The 21,302-nt window shown below is 39.3% G+C and overlaps 1 protein-coding gene across 1 annotated transcript; it reads right to left on the bottom strand.

The window, feature by feature from the left end:
- Positions 1-3,447: 3,447 nt before the first annotated feature.
- On the bottom strand, positions 3,448-8,970 carry HEB1 (ARM repeat superfamily protein). Its single transcript, XM_087324457.1, has 5 exons — positions 7,563-8,970; positions 6,642-7,109; positions 5,293-6,378; positions 4,708-4,876; positions 3,448-4,611 (listed from the first exon to the last, which is right to left on the bottom strand). The coding sequence occupies exons 1-5, from the start codon at positions 8,664-8,666 to the stop codon at positions 3,566-3,568; spliced, it is 3,873 nt and encodes a 1,290-aa protein (XP_087180583.1). The 5' UTR covers positions 8,667-8,970; the 3' UTR covers positions 3,448-3,565.
- Positions 8,971-21,302: the final 12,332 nt, after the last annotated feature.

The following is a 21,302-nucleotide window of genomic DNA, read 5'->3' on the forward strand; positions in this document are numbered from 1 at the left end:
TAAAGCATTTGACAGGGAAGGGTATGCTAAGGTGTCCCAGAAAAGAAATTTGATGCAATGCAATGTGATGTTAACAAGGCGAGGTCAGACTGTGATTTGAATACTGAATCCTTACCACATTACTACAGTGAAAGATGCAAGACCATATACTTAAGGAGCAATTTGACATTGAATTTTTCTACCAAATTGTGAGGGTTAAAAATGCAGGACCATGTACTCAAGCAGCAACTTGAAAATTGAATCCTACTACCAAATTGCAATATTCAACTATGCATCATCTTGGATGTGCTCATTGGAAGCATTCTAGTTTATATGAATGCAACATGTGGAAGTTTATCAAATGCATATAAACTGTTTGATGGGCTAAGAGTTAAAATTGTAGTTTCTTGGTCTATTGTTATTGCAAGGTATCAAGAACATGGAAATGATGAGAAAGCTCTTCATCTATATGACAACATGAGGGAGGAAGGCATACAAGCTAATGGATTGATATTTGTCGCGGTCCTTAAAGCTTGTGCAAATCTAGAGGCCCTAGAGAAAGGGAAATTAACACGTGCCGTTTTAAAAAAGATTGGGCTTCCATCAATAGATTTGTTGCAAGTATACTTGACATGTACAGAAAATGTGGTAGATTAGATGATGCTCGAACTATGGTTGAAAATTTGTTTGTTAAGGATGTTGTGGCTTGGCCTACATTAATTTCAGGTCTCACTTCATATGGATGTGGAGATGAAGCATTAACTGTTTACGTAAAGATGAAGAATCATGGAACAAGGTCAAACTAAGTCATGCTAGTGAACCTTCTTAAAGCATGGTTGTTTACGTACCCGTATTTAACGTTTAAATACGTATAGTACCTCATAATTTGTATAGTACGTACTATACCTCAATGTTGTTAAGTCACATATCCTGTACATTTGTGCAATACAGTATTTAACGTACATTTGAAAAAACAGGTATAATACGTATTTATAAAAAAATGTAAGTAAAACCCCTACAAAAAAAGCAAAAGAAAAAAAAATAGTGAAAAAGAAGCAAAAAGAAGAGATGATGAAGAAGAAAAAGAAAAAGAGAGAGAAAAGAAGACAGAAACCTGTCTTGACTCTGAGTGTGATAATCACAGAAGATAGATGATGATGATGATGATGATGATGATTATGACAGAAAAGAAGACAAAAACCTATCCCGAGTGTGATAATTGTAGACGGTTCCTCAATCTATGAAGGCATAATCATAAATAATTACAATTTGAAGTAGAACGTCGTGATACACACTTACACTGATGTATAGAATAAGTGAATGTCGACATCCATATCATAAGTATTTTCGGATGCGAAATGTTCAAATGTCTTAAGTATATGCATATTAGGATGTAGAACTATAATGTACATCACAAATTTGTGTAAACATAGATGCTTTTTACAATATTACAAATATGTTTTAGAAAGGTAATAATTTTCAAATGCTAGAAGTATTTAACGTACTATAAGTAAAATACGTATTTTATGTATTTTATAAGTATTTAACATATTAAAAAACGTCTTTAACGTATTTTTAAATTGGGAGGTACAATATGCGTATTAATAATTTATATACGTATGGTTTCCGTACTGTATCTAACATACCTAACAACCTTGACTTGAGCACAAGAGCACTAGATAGTGGCAAAATCATCCATTTGAGGTTGTGGAGCTAGACTTTGAGGTGGGCCCAACACTTGGAAATACTCTTGTTGATAGCCTACAGGTATGCAAAAGTTAGTAGTCTTGAGGATGCCTACAAGATGTTTGATCATCTTTTCTTAAAAGATATTGTATCTTGGAACACCATGATCGGTGGCTATCTAGATAATGGGTACAATTGTAGAGCTTTGGAATTATCAAAAAGGTTGGAGAAAGAGAGCATAATGCTTGGAGTAATATATCTGGATAATATGTTGTTGGGAAGGATAGTCACTTCCTTTCCATCAATTTGTATTTTGTAGCTGATATGTTTTCAAAACAAATGGAAGGATATGTTTTTTTGGAAAAAAAGGGAGATATATAGATATTTCTTTAACATCCAAGGGAAATCAATTACGATCAATGAGACAGGCTTAGCCTAGCCCATGGCAAGGATTGAACTTGGGTTCTCTCAATTTTATGACTTGGAGGTTATGGTGTGAACTTCCAAGGCAACAAATAGAGAAAAAAAATTACCACCAATCTATTGCAACTAACAAAAATTCAAGTTGTGTAGCATGAAACCTAGTCCATAGAGTCTTGATCAAATTCATGAAGATGATGAATGGACACCATTGTTTCATGACTCAATTAACATAATTAGTGAGGATAATGGGACAGATAAAGATGTGGATATGATGTGTAAACATTTAATTATGCAATGATTATTTCTATGGATGACAAATAATGGTGTAGTTTGTCGTTTTGACCTCAAATGTGAACCTCAAAGATATTATCATATATATATATATAGGATATTGGTTCATGTCTATAAATACTTGATAGCAAGTTCATACAAGTTATGTTAGTTAAACCTTGGTGTTTTTTGAGAAGACAATTTTAAATATAAAAGTCAAAGTTGGACTAAATCTAGATAAAACTTAACCATCCCACCGATATACATCAATATACTTGTATTACAATGGGGGATGAATAAAGGATATTCTATCAAAACGGTTTTATATGATCATCAATCCAATTTGGACTAAATCTAGATAAAACTTAGACCGTATCATCCCATAAATATACTTGTATTACAATGGGGGATGACTAAAATATATTGCATCAAAACGGTATTATATGATCATCAATCAAAAGATCTTCACGAAGAGAGTCGACAGACTTTCAAATAGCTCAATATTGTGGTGTGAGGGCCATGGTAAAGAATACAATCAAAAGCAATTCAAAATACATAACCTATTAATTATCCTGCTAACAAAATACATGTACCATAATCATCAAAGACATAATATTCTATGGAAATCAATCACATGAAATTATCTCTCACTAGCTTTACTAATGCAGTGAGAGTGAGTCCATTGGTGTCATCAATAATCCTTCACACCAATACTCTTCAGAACACCCGGGCCTGTGGTTTTTATGTATTTTAATGCTCCGGACTACAACTTTACATAGAACAGTGTGAGTGCTTTCGTTTTCAATTGATTTTTTTCTTGATCCATTTATTTTTCCCCTTCTTTTAGTCAAGAAGAATAGTTAACCTTGTTCACCATCACAACCGTCTCCGTCTCACTATGTAATCAACACGTGTTGGAGGGGTACGGTGAGATGGTTTTTTTCTTTTTAATTCGAGAAAATCCTTCCCGATTTCAGCAACCTGCCACTCGATAACGTTGTTCTTGAATATTGAATGAGCGCATTGTTACGTAGAGATAACATTATAGTTATACATGTTTAAAGAGAGAAAGGTTTGCTGCTACTTACATGGAGAGAAGAATTTCCATTGAGAGAATGAAATGAACAAGATGTTCTATTCATATTCCAAAACCTCAAAAAGAAAAGAGAGAACAAAACATTAACAAAGATAGCAGTTAGCTACATCATCAAGCTTCACTAGCTATCATTAGGAGGTTCTTAACAAGTTCTTTAAGTCTCTGCATTATCTTGTTCTTTTGCTCATCCTCACTATTTGATATCCCCTCTTCCATTCTTCCATCAATCTGCTTATTTATCTCTTCACAAACCTCTTGATTAGTCTGGGAAAGTGTTATTTTCAAGCACCTCCTTGGTGATAATAACCTTGTATAAACAATGTCTAACGCACCCAATGCGTTGGAATAGTCTTCCACCTTCAACGACATAAGAGCTTGCCATAAAAAGAGTGATGATATGCCCTCTAAAATCATTGAATCTCCCCTTCTGAGTAGCTTGCTCACTTCATTGAGAAATTGTATGGAAAAACAAGACTTTTTATCTCTTTTAGTATTAGCTGAACTCCCTTCTTCTTGAGAAGTTCTTGATTCTTCCTCTCTATCTTTGGCTTCAGCACTTCTCATTATTTCATAGGCAGACTTGGTGAAACTTGCAACCCATGGCCTCAATAATCTCTTACCAATCTGATCATTAGAAAAAGCATAAAAGCTATGAAGAGAAGCATCCATAGGTTTAGCCATAGCTTTAACTGAAGATGATATGCTTATAAAAATGTCTGGGATCCAAGGTTTGATAGAAACCAAGAATGATGTTGCTGCCTTTGGGCCGAAGAAAGCATCGCTATACATGAGCAGATCTAGAAGATCATTGGCTATTTCTGAATATTGTATGGCCCGTCCAGTGTCATTCCTTAGGCTTATATAAAGCATTCTTGCACCATGAGTAGCTGCGTCTCTAACACATGACTGCATATCTTTCCATTTAGAGCTGCATTCTTTCTTTCCACCTTTGAATTCTTCCCCTTCCCAAGATTTCAGCCAGTCCATAGTCCAGTGTAATAGCTTCATTATGAGCTCTGACCAAGACTCCCAAATAGTGTTATCTTTCACCAAGTTAAGAGAAAAGAAATGTGACAAACATTCTAGTGAAGCATTGGATAATTTAATTCTGCTTAAGAACACATCAACCTCAGATGAGCTACAAGAGCTTGAATCATCTGCATTTTACATAGATTTACACAGATTAGAACCCGAATGAATCTTCTAAAAGTTTGTTTTCTCCTAATGCATATTGCATATTTACAGATAGTTACCACAGGTGGTATTATTGGATATGTCGGTCAGTGGTTCTCTCTGTCGAGATCTTAAGCTCTTTGTATGTTTGATTTTCTTTTCTATATTTGCTATTGGACTGCTTGGAACCAAGAAATTTTGCAGACCCATAGACCAATCAATCACGTCTTTGCAAACACTTGTAGTATCCTGATGCACAAGTTTGCACTACATAAGCTTGAGGTTTCAACATTAAAAAAAAGAGAGAAAATGCCCAACATCCCTGAATTTTCATTTATTTCCTCGAATGCCCTTGTATTTTTGCTATTTCCTGAGCCCATGGTCAATCCCCCTTTGAGAATGTATATTTCCTACTTCACCAATGTATGGTCACGTTCGAACCAGTTTTCTCAATGATATGAGCTATTTGAGATAGCAATTACATGAGCAAACCCATCCCGTTCTCTCTCTCTCTCTTTAGGGGCTTGTCTAGGGGCATTTAGGGAAAATAATGAAACTTTTGGGGCATTTGGAGAAATATAGAAAATTTAGGGATGTTTCTGAGCTTTCCCACTAATCAAAGAAATAAGGGGAGTCATACACCAATGAATGCCATCGTCACTTACTAGCTGCTCTTCTGAAGTAGAATTAGAAGCTACTTTTTTACCACTTCTTTTTGAAAGAGTCATATGGATTGTAAGCCCTGTATAAGCTCTAATCGGAGATACTTTTAAGTAGTCCGAAACCTGACAATCTAGGTTGTTATGCATAACAGAATCAGCTGTGTTCTTTAGAGCTGAGACCAAAACAGGAATACATTCATGGGCGAGAAGGGCATTTCTTGTTTCTTCCATTTCCAAGAGGTTATCCACATGCCATGCTGCTCGGATAGCACTTTCGAGATTCTTGATAGACTGCTCACCTTCTGAAACACTACTTATTTTCTTTCCTCTTGCTGAATTACATTTTTTGTTCATAGAATTTGTCCAAGGAGATTTGCTACCCTTGCTTTGAGACCTAGTTCTCTTTAATGATTTCCCAGTGCTTGATGACAAGTGAATCATTGAATCTGATGTTCTGGGAGCAACTTGAATGAGAATCTGGATGAGTGCATTAATAAGATCATTGAAACCTCCCCATGCCAACATCAAAGAGTGAACAGCTCTTGCTTCATTACAATCCAAAGGATTAAGAGAATCATTTGCAGAGTTCATTACCAGATGACTACAATATTCAAAGAGTTCAGGCACATCTTTTGGAGTCATAAGAGAGACCAACTGCACAATAGAGGTTCGCAATGCAGAAGTAGTAGCATTAACTAGTAACGACTTCAAAGTTTCTCTTGTGAGAAGAGTACCCAATAGCGTCTTGAGTTCTTTCTCATTTGCAAGACTATGGCAGAGCTTACTTAAGGCTAGAAATATACCTTCTCTTCCTTCAACATCTAACCCGTTCAGAGAGATTAATTGCGCAACAAAGAACTTCACAAGTTCCAATAGTGAGTATAGAGGAGCACCTTCCATCATTGCCAATTCACAAAATCTTGCCCCTGCATGTGGAGACCTCTTTACCAATGCAATGCAACGATTACATGCTTGAGCAACTGGGACTTTTGTAGGGAAATAAGATGGAATAAGAAGTCTGGTAAGACGCCTTGCAAGTGGAGGTTTATCACTTTCAAGAGCAGATAATAGTGTTTCCAAACCTACAACCTGAAGCAAAATAAATCACTAAGAGAGCAAAGACCAATTTCCACCACAATGTGCAAATGTGATGCTATGCAAATTAACTAAGGAGTATATAAGATCAAAATTATTTGTCTTCCAGAGGATCAAATAGTGATGATATCCCCTCAGACGAATGTTGTTATTGTTGTTATTCTGTTCTCAAGACGTGTTGGAAACAATGTGATCATTCAATTTCGTTCACAAATCAATTCCAGATTATATCGCAAAATGAACAAAGGATCGTATACCTTGAGGAATGGGATCGAACGGATGCCTTTAATTGCAAGAAGCATATCCACAATTGCTATTCTCACTGCAAGGTTACAATCAGAAAACAAAGACCCTAGACGTGGGAGAAGAGCTTTTGACAATTCATGGCTAGCTGGATTATCTAGTAAATACGTAATGCCTTGCAGGACAGCACACCTAACAGAAGCATTGGACTTATCTAGAGATGTCTCATCAATTAGTTTAGAAAGAAGCTTCACAGTCGTAGTAGGTGATACCACCTCCCAAAACAACCTAAGGATCCGACAGACACCTTCAACTGCCGTGATTCTTATGTCCGGACATGGATCGGTTAATAACTTCTCTAAGAAAACAAATTGTTTATCTAACAGAATGCCATTCTCTTCTTTTGAAGCATTCGGATCTTCCAAAGGAAACATATCGATCAGCAAAAGTAATGCATTCCGACGCACATTCGAGTTAGCTACCTGTCCAATCAAGCAAAAAAAATATTGGTTGTACAAGACATCACATATATATCAGCATGTGATGCAATGGCTATTATTTGCAAACGAACTAGAATAACGAAGGAACAAGGGGATTTAGAAGTGAACAAATTATCACAACAGGAACTCCCAGCTCAAATTGTATTCCAGCTATTTGTCCATAGATAAAAAAACCTACAACTTCTTTTCCAATTAATTTAAATTCATAAATAAAGGTACACCAACTATTTTTTTATTATGAATGCAGGCTGTACAGTATCTTTTCAATAGCTAAACTTCACAAAACCAGTGTTAATAAAAATAGTAAAAAGGTCAAATATTTCCCTTTCAACGCCTAACCAAAAGTATGGATAAAAATTAAGCTGCATTCACAAAACCCTACAAATAAGTCGGTTTGTCAATCAAAGAAATATATACAGCAAGAAAACTATGTACCTGTAGGGACCTGAATAGTATAGGTTCTTGAAGACGGAAAAGAAGAGCTTCCACACCTTCTTGTGTCCTTTGTGCAGTAAATGATACCAAGATCTTACGGATTGAAGATGCTAATGTTTTAGAGGAAGCATAGACAGCACCTTCAATTAAACTTTGCATACAAAACTCTTCAATTATATCACGATTACAATTATCACTTGCTGTCTTCCATGCTCGGAACAGTATCTCACCATACGCTTCAAGAATAGACTTCCTTCCAAAAGGGATTTGAGATTTTACGATCACTATGAGCTCTTTGGTGAGTTGACCATTGATGTTGAATAGGAAAGTGATGAATCGGCAACCATCAGTTGAACGGAGATATGCTGGTGTAAGAACACATCTCATTAGAAGGTGTTTGAGATCTTCTATGCTCTCATCCATGAAATCGAAGAGTGTAAAAGCTTCCCTCATGTTATAGACTCGATGCACATGAGCCTTTCTACCAATTTCTAAGGATTTAGAGAGTAAAAAAGGAAGAGATTGTGCAATGAGTGATTCTCGACCAGGAAGATGATCTTTCCACCATGTTTCACATAATGTTGCAATGATGTCTTGTAGCTCGATGTCATCTTCGAAGAAAACAAGTTGATCGTGTAAGGTTTGAACTGTAGGAAACAAATCGCATGGCTGAAAAGCCTTTTTAGGATGACAGAGAGCTAGATGAGTTACCGTCGCACATGCCTTCAGATTAGACAAAATGAAATCTTTCCTGTTTATCCTACCTCTACCTTTCTCTGGAGAAGAAGCTAAGGAAGAAATATTGCAAGCTCTTCGTCTTCTCTTTCTTTTCGGAGAAGGTGTCTTGAATTCATCAATGTCATTCTCATATTGAGAGTTGTCAAGGTTCTGAAAAGCTTGAACCTGAAGGTCAGAAAATGCAGAGAGAGATCCACATAGTCGTATGGCTTGATCCTTGGAGCTCCTATGGATGGCTGCCTTTAGAGAAGCTTTATTAGGTCTGGAGTTATACCTGACCACTAAGCATAATAGCTCGTCTGGTGATGAATCCAAAGCATTGTAGTAGGCTTCCTCCATCTTGTTAAGGAAAAGGGAAAAAATCATGCAAGTCTCTTAGCAGATCTTTGACCTCTATACTGTATTTTTGGCAGAATCTAAGCTTCCATTGAATTTAGTTGAAGCAAACTTTTTCTACAAATGCCCTCGGAATCTTTACCTGGAAAACTATAAATTTTAGAGGAATTTAATTTTTCATGTCATCTTGTTGAAGCAATTCTTTTCTGCAAAATTTGCTTACAGGTTTTATAGATCGAGATCCATATTTGGGCACAATGAAGGCTTCCATGTCAACTGCTAAAACCAACTAATTTGCTGCCATAAAAAACAGAAATTTTGCCTCCACAACTGTGCTTTACTTCTGATGCGTGAATGGAAGGAAGGAAGGAAGGACGGTACTTACTTCTGATGCGGCGTAGAGAGAGAAGGATCTGCGTCTTCTTCTTCTTCTTCTTCTTCTTCTTCTGCGAGAGCGTGTACACGTCTGTGTGTTTGGGAGGGAAAGAGATTTCGAATGCTCTCTGTGTATCTTTCAATTTTTGGTTGCATATGACAAACCAACGGTCGATCGAGAGAGAAAGAAAGAAAGAAAGAAATATGTATGTAATTTATAAACGTCTTCTAAGACCAAATTTGGCCCATGAGACACTTTTGATTACAAATTATTAGCATAATGAGAGAGCTAGCTTAAGGTTGTGGTCCGTGGAGGTGACGTCAATGAACACGTAATGGAATGAATGGTCGGGATGAGGCGTGTATTTGTCCTGGCCATCTATTTGTTGGGCCGCAGACCACAAGACACTTCGTCTCGTTTCGTCTCGCAAGAATATATAGTATATATTGCAAGTTTAAATTGGTAAGTATGTACTCGTAGCAACAAGCTTCGTAACGATATCTAGCAAGTTAAAATTGGTGGTATGTACGGGTAGCAACAATTGAAATAAAGAACCCATAAACATACACTTACTTGGCATGCATTGTGGGCCTCTTATCAATGCTCATAATTGAGCGACAAACACTAACTCCCAAAAATATGCCTATCTACTAAGCTAGGATCGTAGGCCTCTAACGGCCTATCGATTCTCGTGGATCCAACTCACCAATCCAGCCCTCGCCTTGTTCAGCCAATTCGGCCCATGTTGAGCTTGCTCGCTCAACACTCCCCCTCAAGCTCAACTTGAGGTCGATCTGTCGACTTGTTCATCTTCGACTGAAACCCGGGGGGTTGGACCATATACACTTGTTCTTCAAGGTCACCTTGAAGAAACACATTCTTCACATCCATTTGGTGGAGATGCCACACCCCCTTTCCGTTGCAATTGCCAGCACCATTGTCATCTTCGCGACCGATGCGAAGGTCTCATCGTAGTCGATTATGTGGGTCTACACATATCCCTAGGCCACCAGTCGGGCCTTGTACTGGTTGATTGAATTGTCGACATTATACTTCATCTTATACACCCATTTGTAGTCCATCGGTTTGAAGTGTCAGGGGGGATCAACCAGGTTCCATGTGTCATTGGCATCAAGTGTCCACATTTCTTCCTCCATAGCAGTACACCAATTCACATCTTTTGCCACTTCTGTGTAGCTCTCCGGCTCACGCACTTCCGCCACCTTTGGCATGTAAGCATAATGGTGCGCCATGTACTCATTATATCCATACCGCATGAGGGGGTTCTTCTGGTGGGTAGATCGGCGTAGCTTCTGATTTGCTGATTTTAAGGCTCTCTTGGCCGACTTGGACTTTGTTTCTGAAGGTCCGTCTTCATTCTTTCTGGTGTTGGACTCACTCTGATCCGACTCTTCTTTGTCGATGTCGTACTATGACATCTTCTTCTTCATTTTTTCCTTATGCGTGTACCGTCTCCTTGGTTCCTTGTGCGGGGAGTGCACGACCGAGTCTCCAATACTCGTCGACTCATCATTCGACTAGTCGTTCCGACTTAGTCCCTCAATCCGCCTATTAGCCAGAATGAGATCAAACTCTCTTCTAGAGCTCCGATGTCTTCTTTTTCTTCCTCCCAAATCATATTGGGCTCATTGGCCTCATCCTCAGTGATCGGGTGGTCGTAGTTGTCAAGAGTCGGAGTCGGAGTCGATAGGGAGTACCAGGTTGCCGACTCGTTGAATTCAACATCGCAACTTACTCAAACTTCTTTTGTTCGGGGGTTATAACACTTGTACCCCTTTTGCTCCTTTGAGTAGCCAAATAGTATGCATCTATCCGACTTTGGTCCAACTTTCTCCTCTTCTCACTAGACACATGCACATATGCTAGGTTGTTGAACACCCTTTGGTGTCTTAAGTACGGCTTTTGCACAAAATACAGCTCAAACAGCTTCAACCCAGTAAAATTTAGGCATGCTCTTCTCCTCTAGCATTGTCGTGTCGTTTCCACAATTGACCAATTTTTCCTCTCGGTTACGATGTTCTGTTCCAACGTATATCAACAACTCAATTCTCGTCGAATTCCCATTTGTTGTAGGTAATAGTTAAACTGGCCGGAAAAGTATTATTTTCCGCCATCCGACTGTAGGCACTTGATCTTTTTCTCTATTTCCCTTTCGACTAAACTTTGAAGGTTCTGAAAACAGTCAAAGACTTCACTTTTCTTCTCAATGAGATAGATCCATGTATGTTGGCTATAGTCGTCGATGAAGGAGATGAAGTATTGACTCCTATCTAAGCTCATGTTCTGTGTCGGTCCCCATACATCCGAATGTATCAAGTCGAGCTTGTTTTGGCTCCGGTTTCACTCATTGGGGAATAGACGTCGGTGTTGCTTCCCTAGCTTGCATACTTGGGCTTTCCGGCCACTAAACTTTGGCAATCCGAACACTACTTGTTTCAATTGTAGTTCTTGAAGCCTCTGATAGTTGACGTGGCCTATCCGCTTATGCCACAAGTCGATGTTTGAACCAAATTTTTGCCCTTTTGCAAATAGAGTAGTGCCAACATCATTGGTGTCGAGGATGAACATCCTCCCTTCTCGACGCCCTTGCACAATAATCTTGCCCTGTTCCTCGATGAAGCACCTGAGGTGGGTGAATCGAACTTGCATTCCTTGGTCGACGATCTATCCGACTGGCACCAAGTTCTTTGTAATTATCGGGACGTGCAAAACATTCATGAGTCTCCCCTTCTGTCCAACATGACTACCCCTGATTGTGGAGGGTTCAGAACTACTGTCGGCACCACCTCTATGCCTTCTTTCCTGCTCTTATCAGCCACCACCATTGCGTGCCAATCCACCTCGTCTGCCACGCCCAGGGGGCCGATCCGCCTCTGTGTACAACATCTGGTTCTTTGATTGAGTGGTCCTAAGTCGAAGAAGGACGATGGCTTCCCCCATGTGCATATTGCCATCCGGATTGACATGTACCTCTGCGCTAGACCACCGAGGCAGATATGTACCATCTCATCTTCATCCACCGTCACATTGATGAATCCCATGGCGTCATATATCTCCTTTATTTTGGTGGTGTAGTCAGCGACCAACATATCCTCTTGCTAGATATTGTTGAGCTCTTGCCAGAGCTGTAACATATGCAAAAGGAAATGATCGCACATGATCAAGTCACCTTTCTGAGCATATTTTCCACATGCATTCATGAAGCCTAATTGGAAGAAGGCCTCGATTGGTTTGAGACAAGTGTTATAAATTTTCAAATCTCATCAAGCATTCAACTCGATGGTTGTAGGATCGATCTTTTTGAATGATTTGGAAAGTTAGCTAAGGCAGAAGACCTTATTTTCAGCAGGCCTATAGTGCCTGATGCTCAAGTTTGGAACACTTTTCTTGGTGCATGCAAGGCACACGGTGATGGTATCAAAGGATTGTTTGCAATGAATCATGCCATGAACATGGAACCTAAAGATGCAGCACCTTACATTTCTCTGTCAAATATGTATGATGGAGGGAGATTGGATGTGAAGGGACCAAATAAAGTTCTGGTGAAAATGTGAACATTGTTCTGGATGTGAAAAGTCTGATTCATGAAGTTAAAGTTTGTTTATGCGGAGACATTTCTGGAATCTATTTACATGAAATATCTAGTGTGCTAGAATTCTGGTTTTTTATTTGCCACAATTAGTTTTGTTTTTGTCTCAAGCACATTTGAAAACCAAAAGAGTTTTGGTTTCATAACTTCAAATGGTTGTGTTCTTAAAAGCGATGTCGAAGGCGATGTTGAAGGAAAATCATATTGTTTGTGAATAAGGTAAACTACAATTGTGATGGGCTCACAATGTTTGAAAACTAAAGCACTTGACAGGGAAGGGTATGCTAAGGTGTCCCAGAAAAGAAATTTGATGCAATGCAATGTGATGCTAACAAGGCGAGGTCAGACTGTGATTTGAATACTGAATCCTTACCACATTGCTACAGTGAAAGATGCAAGACCATATACTTAAGGAGCAATTTGACATTGAATTTTTCTACCAAATTGTGAGGGTTAAAAATGCAGGACCATGTACTCAAGCAGCAACTTGAAAATTGAATCCTACTACCAAATTGCAATACTCAACTACGCATCATCTTGGATGTGCTCATTGGAAGCATTCTAGTTTATATGAATGCAACATGTGGAAGTTTATCAGATGCATATAAACTGTTTGATGGGCTAAGAGTTAAAACTGTAGTTTCTTGGTCTATTGTTATTGCAAGGTATCAAGAACATGGAAATGAGATATTGTTGAGCTTTTGCCGGAGCTGCAACTTCCGAGCCTTGGTCCTTGTGGCAAAAATCTTTTTTAGATTTTCCCAAGCCTCCTTCAGTGTTTTCGCCTCTTTGATGTAGCCCAACATCTAATTGTGCATGTTGAGAATCAAGCTCAGCTTGTGTGAAGATGTGCTTATGAAGAAAAGGACAATGTGTGAAAAAGTGTGTGAACACACTTTATTGTACTTCGTGTAGTTGTCGAGTGTGTGTGAGCACACTTTATTGTAATCCATGTAGTGGTCGAGTGTTAATGTGGTCAAAGAATAATATTAGATATTCTTATGACAAAATCGTACTCAAGTGGATATTCTGGTTAGATTCCACCAACACATTTAATATGGCAGTCCCTTGAGGACTTGTATATAAAACCCCCTTTGGCCATTTTTGTTTTATTGATGATCTTTAGTTAATTAATATAGCTCTCTTAAGTGCATACGTTATCATCCCCCTATTGTGTGTTTTCTTATTTTCTGGTTATTCTCTGTAATTCCTTCTCTTGCTTATACATTCTCTCTCTCTCTCTCACACACACACACACACTACGCTTCTGAATACTAAACTCTACTAGAGTTAGATTCTTTACATGGTATCAGAGCGTGAGGGTTAGAGATCCTTCACTAAGCTCTACCATTGAAACTGTGTGAGCAACTAGAGACGTTATTTTAAGACCTGTTATCGTCACTACAGTTTTGCACAACAAGAGGCTCACATTAACAAGATCATACGAATCAAGCTAAATCAAAACAATGAATGCACATATGGGTAGTGCACTTCCAACAGAGAAGTTGGACAGGCACAACTACGCATCTTGGGAATATACGATGCATCAATACCTAGTTGGGCAAGGGTATTAGAGTTATATCGAGGGAGCTCAAGAAACAACCCCCAATAGTACAAATCCCAACTACCCCACATGGCAACAAGGCGCCAGTAGGGTGATGTATTGTTTGGCAACATGTGTGCAAGATCACATGTTAAGCTATATTCGTGATGCGAAATCCCCATCAGAATCGTGGAAAAACTTGAAGAAGATTTTCGCGGTTTCAACCATAGCGAGAAAACTTCAACTCCGGCAGGAGTTGAACAATATTCAGTAGGGGGATATGTCTGTGATGGACTACACCCTCCGGATCAAAGACTTATGCGATTCACTTGGCTCCATCAATGTCGCAATTGATGATGACGAGATGGTGCATATCTGCCTTGGCCACCTTGCACAAAAATATAGCTCATTTCGAACTGCCATAACAAGGGAGAACACCCCAAGTTTTTTCGACTTGCAATCCATGCTAATGGTTGAGGAGAACCATACACGGTCGAAAAGCACGACATTTGATGGGTAAATGCTATACACATGATGATCTCGGTCGAGGTCACGGTTGTGGTCGTGGAAATCAGGGGAGGAATGGCCGAGGAAGAGGTGGACGATGTCCACAACAATTTAATTTTCGTTGGGATTCGCCGAGAATTCTCTTGCCGGGAATTCACCGGGAATTCTCTTGCCCATAAACACCACTACAAAACGGTGTTCTTAAGCGGAAGAATCACACAATTCTTGAGATGGTACGTGCCATGCTGCATGAGAAGAACATGCCCAATATCTGTTGAGCAGAGGCAACAATTACAATTATGTATCTCATCAATAGGTGCACGACCGAGGGTGTCCATGACAGCACCCCTCACGAGAAGTATTTTGGGACAAAGCCAGACCTTTCGCGCATGAAGGTTTTTGGTAGTATTGCATTTGTGCATGTACTCGATGAGAAGCGGAGAAAGCCTAACCCAAAATCGGTGGAGAAAGCCTCACCGAGACACAAAAGATTAAAAAGTAGCTTTTAGAGAAGTTCGAGATGAAGGATCTGAATGACTTACATTATTTTCTTAGCATCGAGGTCATTCAAACTCCATAAGGGTTCCTACTCTCAGAACAACACAATGTGTTGAACTTGCTCTACAAGTTCAGAATGACCTAGTGTAAGTCCATCTCAACACCCCTTGATCAAAATATGAAGTTAACTACGGATTTTGGAAAATTCTGCGAGCCGACACAGTATCGCAAAATAATTGGGAGTCTTATCTACTTAACTATCACCCGACTAGACCTCAACTATCCGGTCGGGGTTCTTAGCCAGTTCATGGAAACCCCCCATGGCACTCACATGAATTGTGTTAAACGAGTGTTACGTTATATTAGTGGAACACTTGATTATAGTATCTTCTATAAGCGTGGAGTACCACTTCGACTCGAAGGCTTCACGGATGTTGATTGGGCAGGAAATGCATCTAATAGGCGATCCACTTTGGGATTTATGTTTTCACTCGGTAGTCGAGCAATCTCTTGGAGTAGCAAGAAATAACCAACAGTCGCTCTATCAAGCACTAAGACGGAGTATAGGGCCACAACTGTAGCTACTTGCGAAGCTATATGACTTAAAAGATTGCTGAAAGACTTCAACAAATTGGTGAACAAGCCAATATTGATCCGTTGCGATAATCTTAGCAGCATCTAGCTCACAAAGAATCTGGTGTTTCATGCCCGGACTAAGCACATCGAGGTGCATTATCATTACATCTGTGAGCGCATAATGGTCGACGACATTGACCTCCAATACGTTGGCACCAACAGGCAGGTGGCTGATATTTTCACTAAGGCACTAGGTCTCGACAAGGTACGACAATTCTCAGTGGATCTAGGCCTTAGACCACTCGATATGTTGAGCTTGGAGGAGTGTACAAGTACAAAGACAAAGGAAAACATGGAGAATCAGCACCATACAAGAGGAAGAGTGAGACCGCGATCGACAAAGTAAGGCTGACACATCTAATCCAACTTGACCCGGCAAGTTAGAGGAAGACTTTCCAAAGCCCAGATTTTTTTAAGTTAGAGATAAACCCGACCCTGTAGGCACCCTTGACAAGCTTGAAATTTTGGATCGGCAATATCGACATTGCTAGATCAAGATCGAGTACATAGGAACAATGGGAAAACCACGGTCTAGTAGTCCAACCAACTGCAGTCGGGTCTTGTGAACATGTGCTTATGAAGAAAAGGACGATGTGTGAAAAAGTGTGTGAACACACTTTATTGTACTCCGTGTAATTGTTGAGTGTGTGTGAGCACAATTTATTGTAATCCGTGTAGTTGTCGAGTGTTAATGTGGTCAAAGAATATTAGATATTCTTATGGAAAAATTGTACTCAAGTGGATATCTTGGTTAGATTCCACCAACACATTTAATATGGCAGTCCCTTGAGGACTTGTATATAAAACCCCCTTTGGCCATTTTTGTTTTGTTGATAATCTTTAGTTAATTAATATAGCTCTTTTAAGTGCATAAGTTGTCATCCCTCTACTGTGTGTTTTCTTATTTTCTGGTTATTCTCTCTGTTTCCTTCTCTTGCTTATACACTCACTCTCTCACACACACACACTACGCTTCTGAATACTCAACTCTATTAGAGTTAGATTCTTTACAGTGCACACAGGACGCAAGACATTACAACACTATGCTTGTTGTTTGCTCCCACATCGGGAAGTCCTTGTCTGCCGGTTCCGGTGCTACTTCATTTGCTCCTTCCACGTAACTCCAGTAGTCGTGCCCCAACAGGTACTGGTGCATCTTCTACGATCAAGATGTGTAGTTGCTTGGGTCGAGTTTTTCTGTAGGAAACGAGCTTGCCATGCTTCTGTCCATGTATATTTTTCTTTCTATTCTTTACCTGGTGTTAGGTTAGGTTTGTATGTACGCTTTGTCGGCAACAAAGGATTCTGAACCCTCACTCTCTAATACCATGAAACGAGTAGCGTGCGAAAGCTAACAGACACAACCCGCCCAGTCGGATAGCAACATAAAGAACGAAGGATTAGTGGAAAGCTTAGAGAACACGCAGAGAGAACTCGAGAGAGACAGAGAGAGAGCGGAACACTAAAAAACTTAATTTCAAAAATAATACTCAGTGTGTGTACATACAATGTGTTCTGAGAGCACTTTTATACAAGTCCTTAAAAGTACTGACAAAAGTACTGACATGTACTTCAATGCTCATAACTGAGTGACTGACATTAACTCCCAAAAATATGCCTATCTACTAGGCTAGGATCATAGGCCTCTAACGGCCTACCGGTTCTCGTGGATCCGGCTGACCGGTCTGGCTCCTCGATCTGATCCGAGCCTAGCCGATCGGTCTTCATCCGATCCGGTTCTTAGCTTGTTCAACCAATTTGGCCCATGTTGAGCTTGCTCGCTCGACATTATTTTTATCTTCTACTTTAAAAGTTGCCTTAATCCAATTCATGAACTAATCATTCGACAAACTTTATTTAGTTACTTGATCTACGATGGTCTTGATCCAATGAGGAGTACTTGACATTGTCCATTTTAAGAGCTCACTTGTAATGAGAGTTACATTAATTGCTTCCCCATTAACCATCTTCTTTATTTCTTTATTGACATCTTCAAGATCAATGGATGTATTACATGTTGTTTCATGTTCTCAATCATAGGAGTCACTCCCTCATGCATATTTAGGCTTTGTACATATTCTAACATCACTTCATTTGTAAATTCACCTTTGATATCTTCCTTATTACCATTGAGTTGTCTCCATGTTAGGCCTAATTGCAACTTAAACAATCTTTTCTTTTTCCATTCTTGCATTTGTAGGTATTGTCTTTTCTTTCTCCTCACTACCTTTTTATATTGGTTTCATGCCATGACCCATTTGCTTTCCCCTTTCGCAAACTTACATAGTTTGATATATATATATATATATATATATATATATATATATATTTTACATTCCTCATCAAACCAAGAATTACATGGGAAACTAGATATTCTATATCCACCAACACACATTTGAAAGTGTTGATATCCTACCTTAAGGATGACATCTTTCAAGTGTTTCCAATTTTCTTTAACATCATTAGAGTTTTGGCAAATGGTTCTCAACTTCTTTTGCATATACCATAGCTTTATTGTAACAAGGTTGAATGATGTATCTTATTTCCTCTTTCACTTTACCATATTTGCCAGAGTGTGAGAGTGTAAGGTCCAAGTACACGATCTTATGGTCCGAGTATGGGAATAGAGCACCAATCTTCAATGCATTCACCATGCATAGATCACATGCCTTCAAAAACACATAATATACAACACTTCCTCTGTATGAGGTTGGTAAACATGTGAGTCATTTCTCGAAGGAAAACTATTTATACTATTTAAGACAATCAAGTATATGCATAAGAATTCTTCCATAATCTGTCATAATACAATACTTTGAGTCACGTAATAAACAAGGATTCACTATATTTTCTTCAGATATCTTTGTATTTGGTATTTTCCAACTCTAGCATTAAAGCCCCCCCATAATCAATACTTTACCAAGCTTCTAAAAAACAAGTATTTCTTGACATAGATATGTGAAAGGATCATCACGTTCCAACCCAAATCTACTATAATAGTTTGACTCTTTATGAGGATTGTAGCATGTGGCTATGTCGATATTCCCTTTGCCCAAATTCCCCCCCAAATTAATCTCCATCCATAGGTATCACTTGTAATTATCATACTTACACAATGTTATATAAATATCTTATCTCTCATGGTAAATACATGTTATCCTTGCACGAACAATACTCCCTTTAGAGTGAGGCCATATCTATTTCATAAGGTAGCCATCTATCTTCGGTATACTTTTTGCATCATGCTCCCAAGTTTCAACCAAAAATATAACATCCATACCTTGCGCTACATCACTTAGTCCTAACCCCTTATCTAATGGATATCCTCTACAATTCCAAAACATGTTTGTTCAAAATTGAGGTTATGTAGTCCAGTGGGTGATCACTTTTGTTATGCATTTTGCATTCCTTTCGTAGATGCATATGCATGTCTTCTACGTTCTTGTTCTTTTGGAGTTCGATCCACCGTTATAAAGAAACTTATAGCCTTAAGATACACCCTACTGCTATTTAAGGTGATAGCTCTTTTGCATTCATCTAGGATTGTACAACAAATAGCTCGGCAAAATGTTCCTTCAGACCTTTTCTTATGTAAAGAAATGGAGAGTGTAAGTGATCTTGTGCAGTGGAAGAAAACTCTGTGTGTGTGTGTGTGTAAGACAAACATAGAGAAAGAGAGCTTAGAGATAGAGAACAAGAAGCTATATTAATCAGGTAATGGTTACAAAACAAAATACATCCAACGGTGACTAGGTTATAAAAGGGTTGGTTTGAATACCAACTAACTTAGGACAACTACCATTTCTACTATTTACAAAACAAGCCGGAACCGAGAGTGTCCATTGCGAGTGTGAAAGCCATTCCATTTTGGGAAGTTAGGTTTGACTCTCAACACGCCCCTTCAAACACAACTTCCGGTCGCCGGAAAGTCATCTTACTATTTGGCTCATTTTGTCTTTTTGAATTCCTCGGTTTTGTGTCTAGATGGAAAGCCATCTTCAACTATCTTATTTCAGCTTCGACTAGTCGATTGTTCTCCTTCGTCTTACTACTTCATGCTCCTTGTTTGATTAGCCTCTTTGTTTGTCTTCGTGCTTCAACTTCCCTTGGTCGGTGTGCTGCTACTTAGACTACTCCTTTGGTCGTCTTCGATTGACTGCTGCATTGCACTCTGTTGTACTCCCCCTCAAGCTCAGCAAAGCGGCTCTCGTTAGGCTAAGATCCGACATGAATTGCATGAGCTTGTCAACTCTTAAGGCTTTTGTGAACATGTCGGCTACCTGAAGGTTCGTGGTGATGTATTGCAGGTTGACATATACAACCTGAACGCGCTCTTAGATGAAGTGATAGTGCACTTCGATATGCTTCGTGCATGAGTGGAACACCGGATTCCGAGCCAGATGAATACTGCTCATGTTGTCGTGGTAAAGGAGAATCAGATCCTTGATAGGAACACCCAGATCCTTCATGTCGAATGAGTGGACAAACAAATGTGGCAAATGAGAGTGGATTGAAAGATGAGGATGAAAGAGGGTCCCAATCAAGGAAGACGAGGACAAGGATGGGATGGGATATAGGATTACGAGGAGGAGCTTGCGCAAATAGGAGGTGATGAGGAGGAACGTGGGCAAGGGAACTAATCATGTAACTAGTCACAAGGCAAAAGTATGAATAACATCCTAAGGCTAGCATTGATCTACTCAAAATCAATGGGGGGCTTTTATACATTAGGTGAGGTAATAGACATGGCCTCTCAAGACTTCACGACCATTAAAGTCATCAAGACAATTCTCAAGAGACAAACAAGCTATTTTCCTCAATCCAAGAACACAAACTTCCCAATCTTATGGAGATAAAAAGAAGAAGATGTATGTTGGAGAAAGGAGGTGTAGCAAGAATGGACATCCCAAGACAATGCGTAGAGATTAGGTGTTATCTCGTGATAGTAAAAGTTGCAGACCCACGGTGAGAAAAGTGTGACCGAGAGGAAAACCTTCGAGACAGAGATATATATATGTATGTATGTATGTATAAGACTTAAGACACACACACAACAACACAAACTTCCCACTCTTATGTGTGTGTGTGTGTGGTGGGGGCCCGGGGGGGGGGGGGGTGGGGGGGATCCTCTCTTTTTCTTCTTCGTGGGAAAGGTTTCTTCTCTTATAAGTTATATATGTATGGTCTCGCGTGGAAACGGAAGGTGAGGACAGGAATATAAATAATTGGAACTACAAGGCCAGAAAGGAGAAGCGACTTGAGAGCGGGATAAATAGAGAGAGAGAGAGAGAGAGAGAAAAAAGGAAACAGAACATTCTAGAACTCTCCAGACATCTCTCGCTTCTTCGGCTTCTCCTCCTCCATCATCGTCTTCTTCTTCTTCTTCTTCTTCTTCTCCCTTCCCCTATATAATCTCTTCTTGCTCCACGCCTGTCTGCATCTCCATCGATAAGAATCTGATCTCTGCATATACTCGCGCGCACTGATATCCTCCCC

Source organism: Azolla caroliniana, unplaced genomic scaffold, assembly GCF_043228905.1.
Source record: "Azolla caroliniana isolate FFs.n. ecotype wild unplaced genomic scaffold, voAzoCaro1.0.p SCAF_9, whole genome shotgun sequence".
NCBI classification, from domain to species: Eukaryota; Viridiplantae; Streptophyta; class Polypodiopsida; order Salviniales; family Salviniaceae; genus Azolla; species Azolla caroliniana.

Excerpts from the sequence above, each read along its gene's own strand:
- HEB1 (XM_087324457.1), bottom strand. The coding sequence starts at position 8,666 with ATGATTTTTTCCCTTTTCCTTAACAAGATGGAGGAAGCCTACTACAAT. Across the intron at positions 7,110-7,562 it reads TACTATTCAGGTCCCTACAG|GTAGCTAACTCGAATGTGCG; the intron begins GTACATAGTTTT and ends TTGATTGGACAG. Across the intron at positions 6,379-6,641 it reads GTTCGATCCCATTCCTCAAG|GTTGTAGGTTTGGAAACACT; the intron begins GTATACGATCCT and ends ATTTTGCTTCAG.